Source organism: Chionomys nivalis, chromosome 7, assembly GCF_950005125.1.
Source record: "Chionomys nivalis chromosome 7, mChiNiv1.1, whole genome shotgun sequence".
Taxonomy (NCBI): Eukaryota; Metazoa; Chordata; class Mammalia; order Rodentia; family Cricetidae; genus Chionomys; species Chionomys nivalis.
In genome coordinates this window covers 101,416,628-101,429,932 of record NC_080092.1, presented here as the reverse complement: position 1 = coordinate 101,429,932, position 13,305 = coordinate 101,416,628, and the positions used below count along the sequence as shown (strand labels likewise).

Genomic DNA, 13,305 nt, shown 5'->3' with positions numbered 1-13,305 from the left:
CGGTTTAGCTTTCTCAGATTCCTGTTGGAGACAAATGGAAAGCCCAGAGAGACCAGCCGTAGCCGGCCTGCGGGAGCGCAGTGGCTAAGGGGACAGAGAAACAAGCCCGGTTGCGGCTGCGCAATCCATTAAGTAGCCAAGCCCCGCCCCCGAGCGCCGTGGCCCCGCCCCTCCGGGTTGCTAGGGGAAGTGACGTCACAGCGCGATGGCGGCGGCTCCTTTAGGCAGCTGAAGGAGGATTTAGGCCCGGAAGATCCGAGTCCATCCGCGGCGGGGAGAGCGTGAGCGGGGCCGGCAGGGACCGGAGCAGCGGCGGCGGCGCTCGGACTGTCCCATCCGCCCCGTATTGAGGCGCTGAGAGCGACGGGGCAACCGGAAAGCGATGGTGAAAGCGGGGCCGTGAGGGGGGCGGAGCCGGACCGGACCCGCAGTAGCGGCAGCAGCGGCGCCGCCTCCCGGAGCGCAGACCCAGGAAGCGGCCGGGCGGTCGGGCAGCAGCGAGCCGCACCGCCGCCATGGAGCTGAGGGTCGGGAACAGGTACCGGCTGGGCCGCAAGATCGGCAGCGGCTCCTTCGGAGACATCTATCTCGGTGAGGCCCGGCACCTCGAGCGCCCGGGAGCCGGGCGGGCCGTGCGAGCCGGCGGGCGGGCGGGCGGGCGGGGTTCCCGGCGGGGCCGAGGCCTCCGCCAGGGCCGGAGGGGACGCTCGGCCGCTCTGCATCCCCGCAGTCCGAGGGCCCGGACCACCGGCCGCGGCCGACACCAACGGCCGCCGTGCGAGCGCGGTCGGGGGGCTGGGCGCGGCGGGCTGCGGGGGGCTCCGGAGGGGGGCGGGGAAGGGTCGGGAGAGTGAGTCGAGGGCACCCGGGGCCGTGGGGGTAGAGCGCGGAGAGAGCCTGGGGAGTGGTCGGGGGCCAGGGAGGTGGGGAGCAGGCTCCGGAGGCGGGGGCAGCGGGGCTCGGAGACCGGTTGTGGGGTGGCGGAGGGCGTGGGAAAAGAACGGCGGGTCCCGGCGGGGGGCTGTGCTGGAGCTCGGCCGGGGGCAGCAGGACCGTGGGGCGGGGGAGGGGAGAGCGGGCGTGGGGGGGGCTGGGGGTGGGGCCCCGAAGGAGGCCTGGGCTGCGGGGCCCCGGCGTCAGCAGCCTCCCCCCACCTAAGGTCACCGCAGTAAACAAAGGCCACGCTCTCTGTGCTCCTCCGAGGCTCCGGTCCTGCCCCTCACCCCTGCAGGGTCATCCTGGGTGTTTGGGTGTGTGTGTGGGGGGGGAGACATATCAGAACAATCAGAAGGGTAGCGTGGAGGTGGGGAGTGTCCCGGCCCCAAAATGGGGAGGTGACGGGCCGGTGCCTGCGGATTCGTGTGGTGTCTCCAGTGAACTGACCTACCGGAGGGATCGTCTGTGCTCTCATGGCTGCCACCTTACTCCAGCCCAGGGCTGGGAAGGTCTGAGCTAGAGCAGTTCCTGTCCCTTGGGTTGGTGGGGGTCTGTAGTGTAGGGTGAGCATCTTAAGTTGACTGCTGAACTCCTGGACATCAACAGGAATGAAATTGTGACCGATGCGGGCCCAGTTGGTGTGAAGAGGTTGGCAGAAGAGAGGGGAGGAAGTGACCTGGAAGTTCTCATGACTTGACTCTCAGAATTGTCAAGGCAGACTTGAGAATCCTACCCTGAGGATTAGACTATCCGGGCTTACGTCAGACTTGACAGTGAAAGAATATGCACATACATCCATGTAATTACGTGTTTGCTTAAACCCTCTTGTTGGGCATTTTAAAATGAGTGGGATTGTAGATCATTGCAAAGCCCCTGAACTTGAGGTCCGCCCCCCTTCTGGGTTGTTGCCTGCCAGAGGCAAGTGTGCTCTGTTGAGTAGCCCAGCTTCTGCATTCCTTTGGCTGTTGTACCTGTAATAGAGTCAGGTAGAAGCGGAGCTTTGGGCCTTGCCTCTCAGGCTACCCAAGTCCAAGAACTTCCTACTCTGACTCCTAGGACCTTGACAGCTGGTGGTGTGGGGTGAACAACTGACCCACATAGGATATAGGTAGTTCTTAGCTCTTTTTGTGGTGCCTGGCAACCCTGCTATGTGCCACATCAGTACTGTACATTAGAAGTAGTTAGTGCCTGTACTTCTTACCATCGTGGCCTGATTAGTAAAACATGCTTTAGAGATACTTGGGGTTTGCGTATTTAAATATTTATAACCAAGTAGTCCGCCAGATGCCTTATCGGCAGTGTTTGGGGGTCAGAGTGCTGGGTAAATGGAGATGTTTGGCTTATTTATAGAACAATAGATTTTGGCAGAAGTTTAACCTCAGGATATAGGAGCTACACTGAAGCCAATCCATTAGCCACCCTTTCATGGGCATCAGAAAATAGGTATTCTGAAACTTTTTGTTCCCTGAGATTTTGCCAAGCAGTTTTGTGCTTTCTGAAGATGGTTGCTAACGACCAAATTGTGATGTGGTGTCACATGCCACTCAGAGACGTAAACTCTTCTCTGAGAGTGTTCAGGCTCTGTCTGGGGGTGTGGCTTACCCATCACAGCCCTTCAGCACCCCCCTAGTTCCTGCAGCCTCTTTCCATCCAAAGCAGTGGTGCACAGGGAAAGGAGAAGGTTGAGAGACTGTCTTGAACCAGCACACATACACACATCCTGCCCAGGGTCTTCCACAGGCGTGTGGGTGGTGGGACTTCTCCATCTGACTAGCTTAGACAGAGGACTGGGCCCACAGCATTGGATCACATGAGCTAACCTTTTCCAGGGAGTTCCATTTTGATTATTCCTCTGATGTGTTCTAAAATGGATCACTGGGATTCTAGGGTTAGAGTCCCTGGCTTACCTGTATGTCATAGTTTGTGGGGTTTTTCGTTGCTGTTGTTTGTTTTAAGACAGGGTCTCACCATGTAGTCCTAGCTAGCCTTAAACTCAGAGATTTGCCTGCTTCTGTCTCTTGAGTGCTGTGTGCGGTCCCTTTTCACTTTATATACTGAGGCAAGTTAACCAAACTTGCTCCAGAAACCCAGTCTGCTTCCTGGATAGGGATAACAAGTGGGGTGTCATACCTACCTAGCATTTACATAGGTGCTGGGGATCCAAACTCGGACCCTCATGCTTGCATAGTACGTATTTTATCTATTGAGCCAGACATCAAGGAATTAAAATTACCCATGTTGGAGGAAAGTCAAGGCTGAAGTCCTTGTGCTACCCCCAAAGTTGATGTTCAGAAAGATTCCATATAGTTCTGACAGCTTATGTATATACCTTCCAGGACAGATAGGAACTGAGACAGTAATGGTGGGACCATGCCTTGACCAGGTCTGCTTAAGTATACCTACTTTAGCCCTTTGTTTGAAGTTCCAGGAGGGTCCGACCTGGGCTTGGCATGCATGTTAGTATAGCAGCCCAGCATGTTTAGATGTCGTATGATCAAAAACGAGGACACCTGAGTGACAGCCTGGTGGTTCTTCCTAGTGTGATTATGTTGAATAAATCTCTGTTGTGCTTTGTTACTGTTCGTTCTAACTGACGTATTGGAGGTGGGTGACTGAACCTGGATATTTGAGGGTACTATGATCTAGGCTTAGTCCCTAAAGTTGTGGTAGCACCATTGTAATTATAGAGTCCCCATCCTGCAGTGCCGGTGGGCCATGGCTGGCTTCTGCCTTGGACTAGTGTTATTCCGAGGATAGTGACACTGCATGCTACTCTGCCGACATCGCCCTGTGGGTGACCTTTGCCTTGCTGTTGGGAGGTGCCTCCCCACTTCGCTATTAACAGGATTGTTTCTTGGGTTTTGGTTGTTTTGTTTTTCTCTTTCTCTTTTTCTCAAGAGAGGACTTCACAGGGTTTCCTTGACTGTCCTGGAACTCGGATTGTAGACTAGGCTGCCTCAAACTCACAGAGAGGCCTGCTTCTGCCTCCTGAGTGCTGGGATTAAAGGTGTCCACCACCATTACCACCCACCTGTATGTTTTGTTTTATTTTTGAGATGTATTTTTATATGATGTGTTTTGCCTGCTCTCATGTATGCAGTTCCTAAGGAGACCTGAAGAGAATGTCCAATCCCCTGCACCTAGTGTTGCGGGACAGTTGTTAGCTGTCATGTGGAAACTGGGAAATAAACCCAGGTCCTCCAGAAACCTTGAGGGGACCGGCATCTGGGCTTGTCCCTCAGAGTTCCTTTCCTGTCCCTAGACAGGTTTGTGTGATTCATCAACCTTTGTGGACTGTTCAACCTGAGGGCATAACTTTGTTTTTCTTTCTTTCTTTTTTTTTAAATTATTTTTGTGTCGTGTCCCCTGGAACTGGAGTTACAGATGGCTGTGAGCCATCACCTAACGTTATTGTACATCTACACACAGTCCAGCCTCTGCCTAGCGGGGATCCCTATCTTCAGCCTTCCAGCATTGTTCAACTGCATATAGATATTGATGCTGTTCAGGTAGTACAGACAATAAATGTTTCAGTGTGGTTGATTTTGGCTTTTAATTTTTTTTATTAGATTTGTGTGTGAATGTGGGGCATGTGTATACATGTAGAAGTCAGGAAGGCAGCTTGTGGAGGTTCTCTCGCTTTACCATGTTGATTGTAGGAGCTGAAATCACTTTGTCAATCATGTCAGCAACTGTCTTGCTGGCCCCTGATGACAGTGGCATCTTTTAGGTACTAGTGTCCTTCCTGGTGGCATTTATCAGACTTCTGTATAGTAGAGAACCAATTAGTAAAAATTCCAATCTTTGTAGTAGTATTAAATCACTACCAGAGCTCCTAGGTCCGTCCTTCCTGTGTAAAGTCTGGACTAGATGAACATGCTAGTGGGGCTCAGGAGATGTAGTCTGCTGGGATGGTGGGCCAGAGCTACAGGACTCAAACCAGTGAGTCTGCATTGGCACTCATAAGACAGAAGCTGGAGCTGCTTGGTCCTTCTACCCAGGTGAGGAAGTCCATGGAGGAGGCCTTGTGCTGTCCTCATATGTTTGGGTGTCCTCTGTCCAGCTACTCCTCTCCTGCTAATTAATTACCAGACTCAGTGCAACCCTCTTTATGGTTCTACAGACTCTTGTCTTGACACAGTACATGGCATTGGCTCCTTGAGAAGCTGTAATTCACAGTTGTCAGTGGTCATTTGTTCCCAAGACCGAGAGTATTCCAGGGGTGATTGTGAAGACACGAACTATAGTGGCCACAGAAGAGTAAAGCTAGAGGCACTTTCTACCTTCCTGAAGGTCCTGATTCAGCCCCAGTCTGTCTTGTCCCTGTGAAGGGTGGTATGCTGTCCCCAGAGACTACTGCTTTGAGGTGCAGGGAGTCACTGACGTCACTGGTGGAATGAATCACCATTCCTCCTGGCTGGCAAGTTCAGCTCAAAGTCCAGGTCCTTAAAAGAACTCAGAGGTCATTTTTCATCTGTAGGTACTTTCTAGATGAAGTCACATTTTGTGTAAATGGATAGGCTGCCCTGCTGCAGGCAAGAAGAGTAAGATAAGTTGCTTATTACTAGTGTTCCAAAGAGTTTTTGTGGGATAAATAGTGAAGTTCTTAAGCCCAGAACGAATGGTTACTGGCAGCTATTGGGATCCAGTTACTCTTACAGAACTGCAGCGTTGGAAATTAGCTCTGGGAGCTCCCATCTGAGAGACAAAATGACTTGTCTCTGGTTCTTTGGTGGCACTGGACACAGCTGTTAGCATTGTCCCTGTGCTTTCAGGTCTTGCTCCACCTTCTCTCTGAGTGACTCATTAACCATTTGTTTCCTCAGCTCCCTGTGAAACTCTTGCTGACCCCTCCCATCTCAGTTGACAAGAGAAATTGAGTCACCAAGAAAAGTAGCTAGGCTGTTCAGTCCACAACTTGTCTACCCAGCACAGACCCTGGTCATGTGTGGTTGGTTCTGGCTGGCTCTGTGGAAGGCCATGTTATCTTTTTCAGATAACCAAATTCCTGGAAGTACATTCTATTCAGAAGCAACCTGTCAGACAGGAGGGCGCGTGAGGTGCAGTAGGCTGGATGGTCCATGCTGGAGCAGAGGAAAATCCCCAGCAGCTGGGGGCAGGGAGCCTGGAAGGGAGGGAGGTGGTGGAGTGAGGCACAAGAGGGACACTTACACGGGAAACTGTCTTTGCCTCCAAGCTCCTGGGCTCTAGTCATCACAGTGTCTGTCACAAACTGACAAAAGCTACGTGCCGTTTGTAGTGCAAAGGCAGAGCTGGCCAGTTCTAGTCTCCTAGCCCTAAGAGTGGCACCTGCCTTCAATCGCAGCAGTTGAGAGACACAGATAGGCAGATCTCTGAGTTCAAGGCCAGTCTGGTCTACAAACAAAGTTGGGACACCCGGGAGCGTATCCCTCGGTTTAGTTGAGGCCTTTGCTGGCCTTGGATGGTTTTGTTAGAGATGACTCCTGCAGCCATGAGGGGACTGAGCCCACTTGAGAACTGCTGGTGAGAAACCGTTGGGATGTGTGGGTGGATGCCAAGCCTGTCTGGCCTCTGGCTGCAGGATGAATAGAGTAAAAGCCATCTGCTCTTCTCGGGAGACCGGGCAGCACAGAAGCATCCTGTTACTCTGCTTTGAGGTGCCTGAGTGGGCAAGAAGACTGGGGCCTCCAACTCCGGTGACTGACTTGTGCAGTGGGTACAGGTAGAGATAGATTTCCCTGTGCAGTACAGTGCAGTCTCTGATAGGAAGTGAAGCGCATCTGTCATTTGTCCATCTCTGGGAGCTTAGCTCAGTTAAGAGCAAGGGTGTGGTTCGGTGGCAGGTTTTGGCCTAGCCATGTCCAAGGGTGCTGGATTCCATCCCCAGCACCGTTCCTGCCTCAGAAAGATGTAAAGGGTAGACGTAGCGCTTGTCCTTTCTGTAGTCAGCTCTGGGTTATCTGGTAATGAATGTGATTTTCTCTCTTTACCAAGGTACGGATATTGCTGCAGGAGAAGAAGTTGCCATCAAGCTTGAATGTGTCAAAACCAAACATCCTCAGCTCCACATTGAGAGCAAGATCTACAAAATGATGCAGGGAGGAGGTAAGGTTCATTGTGGTCAGATTCTGCCCACAGCCTGACTTACAGGTACCCTACCAAGAAAAAGAAGCATAGTCGTACTTGTTTTGCTTAAGAACTACTTTTCTTAGCTTCCCATTCGATGATAATGTCTTTGAAATCTGGGTTTTGTGAAAGGTTCGAAGTAAACATTTTCTCTCTGGTGCCCCCAGTGGTGCTGCTTGTCACACCACGGTGCTTCCTGCCAGTTGGCCTCTTCTGGGCCATGCTTTCCTTAGAACTTGACTCTGTGACGCTCACTTTCTCTTGGATAGGAGTTCTGAACATGACTTCTCTGACTTTCCTAGCTCAGCCACTCACTGTTCTCAGTTCTGTAAAACCTCACCCCAACACCTTGGAGTACTGAAGCCAGTGATAGGCCAGTCTCACTTCTAGAATTCTGGGAACTTGGAAATAGTTTGACTGATGGAGCAGGTGTTCTTATTCAAGGCTTTGGAGACACAGCAGCGTTGTGAGCGCTCCTTCCTAGATGATAGAGCTGACTTGCGGGGTCGGGGTCAGGGTTAGGGTTCTGAAGAATAGGAGCCTGCTTGTGGCCATACCTCATGATCTCTTTAGCAGAAGCCTCCATGGTGCCATGGTAGTTAGAGCAGGGAGGAGAGACAGCACCCCTCCACACCCCCAACCAACCCCCATGACGGAACTTTTATGGCCTATTGTCAGCAGGAAAAGGGAAACTGCCTCATAATGCTTTGTCTGGTCGTTAAATTTTTTTCTTTTGTGTTTTCTTTCAGATATTTTGCGTGTGTGTTATGGTTTCTGATGTTAAAACATTTTTATGGGATTTCTGTTTGGTCTCTGTATATGTGTTTGAGGTGCTCTTTCTTTGACTCTTTTCCTTCTGTTTCATCCTATCCATTTTTTTATTTTTATCTTGTTGTCTCAGGTCAGCAGAGACCCAATCCTGCACACCTGCCCTTTGGCGTCATCCTCAGTAAGGCGGCCTTCTTGGGAGCATTAGGGACTGGCTGCATAACTTTGTAACAAGTAGAGAGTAGAACAAAGTGACATGGGGTTGGTCTTTTCTAGGAGTTTTCAGCATTTGAGATTAGTATATTAAGGGTTGTAGTTCTGAGACTGTGCTAGCCTAGAGTGCCTAAGTGGAAAGGCAGCCAGATAGTGATGAGAAACAAGTACAGTGTGCCCCAAACTGCCCTGTGCTGTGGAGCGTCCTAGATGCTGGCTGGGTACCTGCTGGTGAAGAGCATTATTTCTTCCTGTGCTGGGCCCTCGGTCATCATTGCCCACATCCCCAGACAAGATTTAGAAATGGGTATTTTCCTCTCTTGGTGTTTGAAGGCTGTTCCTCAGGCTTTGGTAAGGTTTTACTCTGTTGACTACTGGGTGCCCTACAGGTCTTTGTTTTAGGAAGCGTAATGTGTCCAGGCAAAGACTGCTCAGTTTTGGCAGTGTTTGCTATCTGAGACTAAACGGAGGTTGGCAGGTGCGGATGGGAGATACACTTTGCTCTCCGGAGAAACCTTGTCATGTCATGTTCTCGGTATGTAGATGAACATGGAGTGCTTTGCTACTTTCTGAAAGGAACAAACACCTCTTTCGTTGTCCTGATCTTGTTTATGTTGGTTCTGGCATAGAGTTGAGTGGCTGGCAGCACCGTGACCCATCTGGAAGACTTGCAGGCGCTGGTATTGTCATGGTGCCTGGTTATGAGCTCCGTGCTGAGGGAGAAGCAGCTTTGGGGCTCTGAGCAGTGGATGCAGACTGGAACCCGAGCTCTCAGGCCAGGACGTGCTCTCATCGGGCTTTCTTGGGACACCAGCCCACAAATAACTACACAGAGACTTCTTATTAATTATAAAAGCTTGGCCATTAGCTCTTATAACTCAAATTACCCTGTTTCTATTAATCCACATTCTGCCACAAGGCTCAGTTGTTACTTCTGCTCTGTACCGTATGGCTGACTTCTTTAGAGTCCCCCGGCAGCTCTCTGGCCTAATCTGGACACGCCTAGATTCTTCCTCTTCCTCTCTTTCACCAGAAATCCCGCGTATCTATTCTACCTACTCTTTATTAAACCAATCACAGTGACACATCTTCATACAGTGTAAACAAATATCCCGCAACAGTGTGCCCTGAGCACTTCACCAGCCCAAAATCTGGTCAGCACAATAGGTTAAAGGTGAAATACTAGAAATAAACTAGAATTCAGTGTTAGTAAAAGTCTTGAGTAGTGACTTTCAACAACAGCTGGTGCTGCCAGATAAGACCTCGTAGCTTTTTTAACTGTTTATTGCATTCCTGATACATCCCAAAGTAGATTCAGACCGCACCCTCCTTCAGTAGCTCCTCAGCAGAAAGCATTAGTGCATTTACAGATGCTTCTGGTAAATGTTACCAGGACATTTTGTGGGATGGAAGAATGGCTCTTTGTGATAGGATCTGGGTAGGAAAATACACACCACTGTAAAATTTTTTTCACTTTTTATATTTATTTATTTATTTATTTTAAAGAAAATGGCCCCCAAAGTGTGTAGCCTGTTGGAGGAAGCCTGTCACTGTGAGGACTCTTCCTGCTCACACTTCTCTCGGTGTGACAGTCGACTACCTGTTGCCTACGAGATATCGGATGTAAAGAGTTGCTGTGGTCATTGTGTCTCTTCACAGCAATAAAAAACAAACAAGACAGTCTGTGTTGCCATAACTGAACTGGAACTCACTTTGTAGACCAGGCTGGTGAACTTCCTTCCTCTGCCTCCCAAGTGCTCAGATAAACCAGCTTGTCTGGCAGTATTTGTATCTTCCGTCTTTGGCTTTTTGTCAAGATCTCACATTCACAGTCTTGCAGCTCTCCTCCCGAGTGTTAGAGCTAATGTTGTGGACCACCGTGCCTGGCACGTATTAGCATGAGCTAGAGAGCATGCCGTGTGTAGTGAAGGAGATGCTGGAGTAACAGTGCTGTGAGCCCTCTCTCCCCTATGAAGTCACACGCCTGCCGAGGCTCTCTAGTCTATCTCCACTGGCCTTTGCATCTCCGTTCTGTTTGCCATGATTTGGGGCGTGTTGGGGTTGTTTTGGGGTGCTAGGATGAAGCTGGGACTTTGCTGGGCTAGATAAGCACTGTATCGCTGAACTGCAGCCCAGCCCTGCTGTTTCTCTTTCTTGTCCTCTCATGAGAAATTTGGTTTTCAAAATCTAAATAACATCATTTAGAAATATTTGGCAGGTTTAATTATTCTTAACTGAATTACTGAAAATATAATGAATTCTTCTGTTTGAATTAATTCTGAGTGCCCAGATTTACATTGACATATTTGTCAAATCACAGTGGAAAGCAGTTGTGAAGACTTGTGTATTCTAGTGTCCGGCCCCAGTTACTTATTTTGGCATCTTAGACCAAGTCATGGCACAGACAGCGCTCAGGTTTTTTCTTTAAACCACTAGCATCATTTGTTCCTGGCAATACAAACAAACAAAAGATTAGTAGCACACTTTCCAGGCATTGGCTTCTGGATTTTGCTAGTATGAATGTCTGACTCCAGAGTAACAAAGAGCCTGTAACTGGAAGGTTCTTCATTACACTTTATCAGGAACCTTCTCCTAATTAGTTTATAATCACTTGCTTCCTAGGCTTCACCACTAGTTTCTGGCAGTTTGCTGAGGTAAAGTGTGCCACAAAAGATATTCTTCATCTTTTCCAGCCAGGGATCTGTGAGCTCAGGAATCTTTGCAGTGACTGTATTTTATCCCGTCTCTGATGCTGTGGTTTAACAAATAGCACTATTCCCCATTGAAAAGGAAGATGCTGCCTCCTGTCACTTACCCCGCCCCCCAGCTGTTAAGTACATCAGGAAGCCATGGATACATCCCTCCTAAATAGCAGTTTGCTGTTATGTGTGTAAAGCATTCGTGCTATCTGCATCTCACAGCCTTTTTACTATATATTCCTAGAACTTGTTTGCATATGATAGACTCTCCTAGAATAGACATAGAAGAAATTAAAGAGTTTTGTTAGCTTAAGATCAAAATATCAGCAGTTGAGCTAGGGAGAGGGCTCAGTGGGTTAAAGTGCAAGCAGGATGTAGTAGTGTGTTTCTGTGATCCCAGCACGCCTATATAGTATGGAAAGTCAAACAAGATCAACAATAATTAGTTATAAAATACAATTTTAATACCATTTATGACCAGGCAGTGGTGGCACACAACCTTGAATCCCAGCACTTGGGGGGTAGAGGCAGTTGGATCTCAAAAGTTCAAGGTTAGCCTGGTCTACAGAGTGAATTCCAGGACAGCCAGGGGAGAGAAACCTTGTCTTGAAACACCTCCCTCCCCCAAATGCCATTTATGGTAGCGTACACCTTAAATATTGTCACAGTGTAATTTTTAAAACTTTTTTTTTTTTAATGTTAAATGAAATTCCACTCAACCATCTCCTTTTCTTTTTTGAGGCAGGGTCTGTCTGTGTAGCTCTGGCTGTCTTTGAACTCAGAGATCCACCTGTCTTCTGACAGCTGGGATTAAAAGTGTGTACCACTATTCCCGTCTTTTTTGTTTGTTTGTTTGTTTTTTGATTTTTCGAGACAGGGTTTCTCTGTAGCTTTTGGTTCCTGTCCTGGAACTAGCTCTTATAGACCAGGCTGGTCTCGAACTCACAGAGATCCGCCTGCCTCTGCCTCCCGAGTGCTGGGATTAAAGGCGTGCGCCACCACTGCCCGGCTATTCCCGTCTTTTTTATTCTTAATCTTTACGTATGGATATTTGCCTGTGTGTGTGTGCGCGTGCGCGCTTGCGCGCATGTGCTGTATGCTTGCATGCATCACATTTGTTCCTGCTGCCTGCAGAGGGCGGAAGAGGTTGTGGACCCTGGAGCTGCAGTCATTTTTACGTGGCTGTGAGCTGCTCTGTGACTGTTGGGAATCAAACCTGGATCTCCTACAGGAGCAACCAAGTGCTCTACCTGCTGAGCCATCTCTCCAACTTCCTCTGTACCACTGGCAGCTTTTTCCAATTTTGTTTTCATATATTTTGCTTGTATTGTTTGCCTTTCTTGATCTCCTCCCAGATCTTTCTCACCTCCCTACCAACACAATTTCATATTCTTTTTCTCTGTCTCTCAAAGAACAAAAGCTTAATTTTAAGAGAGAGAGAGAGAGAGACAGACAGACAAAAAGCACACGGGGGAAGAAGTGTGTATTTTGTGTTGACTGGTTAGGTTACATGGCCTGCCCTTGGACAGTGTGGTTGATAGACCTCGTGACACTGCGTAGGAGAAAACTGGTTTTGCCTTTCCCAGCAGGTACTGGATAGGGATGGGAATTTGTGTTAGCTTCCCTTCTCATTGCTGGGACTTCATAGGATTTGAACCTGTTTAGGTCTTGTCCAAAGGCTTAGAGAACAGGATGACTAGAATTGAGAGAGGAGAGGGAATGGCCAAGATTAATGGCAGTGCTCTGAGGAAGAGGGGCAATTGCCTGGGAATGTCACTGCTTGCCCTGGAGCTGTGTTGGAGGACCAAGGAAGTGGATAGAGAGGTACAGGGAGGGGAGGTTGGAGAGGTTTCCAGGGCTTTTTCTGATTTGGAAGTGTGGAGAGGCAGGGTCATCTGCTCTTTCCTCCATTGCTCTTTGGATCCGTCAGGTTTTAAACCCAGTATCTGACTCCCAAGTTTTATTTAGTGATAGGACAATATAAGTAATTGCTTCATCTGGTGCCTGATGTTGAATGCCATATGTAATCAGACTCTTTTGGCTGCCAACCCCAAATAAAAACACAGAGACTTACTAATTATGAAAGTTTAACCTAGCTTAGACTTGTCCCACTAGTTCTTATAACTTAACCTATTTTATTCTACATTCTGCCATGTAGCTGTACTGTATGTCTGACTTCTTAAGTGTCTTACTGGGGTCTCTAGTGCCCCTAGATTCATCCCAAGTTCCCCTCTTCTGCCTGTCTTTTAGCCATTTAGCTCTTTATTAAACCATTCACAGTGACACATCTTCATACAGTGTAAACAAATATTCTGCAACAGTTGAGTCCACTGCTCCTGAATCTAGCCGTGTTTCTCTCCAAAGAATATTGCAACTAAGAAGTGCTGCTGATTGCTTTGTGTAGATATGGATCTCACTTGGTCATATCTTTGTGTAGATAAGGATCTCACTCTTCAGGAAGGAGCTTTTATGCAGGACTACTGGGGATGGAACACCATTTGTGTGGGCAGTTTGTTGTGCACTAATGTAGTTGTCTTCATGATTCTTACACCTGACTTCTTTGAACTGAGTCTGGATTTGT

General features: G+C 48.7%; 1 protein-coding gene across 2 annotated transcripts in view; it reads left to right on the top strand.

The window, feature by feature from the left end:
- Positions 1 to 205: 205 nt before the first annotated feature.
- Positions 206 to 13,305, top strand: part of Csnk1d (casein kinase 1 delta) — a 28,587-nt gene continuing 15,487 nt past the window's right edge. For both annotated transcript variants that reach the window (XM_057774016.1, XM_057774018.1), the window contains exons 1-2: positions 206 to 591; positions 6,913 to 7,023. In XM_057774016.1, the coding sequence (XP_057629999.1) occupies positions 516 to 591; positions 6,913 to 7,023 (187 nt within the window). In that variant the 5' untranslated portion in view covers positions 206 to 515. The remainder of the gene's footprint in view (positions 592 to 6,912; positions 7,024 to 13,305) is intronic.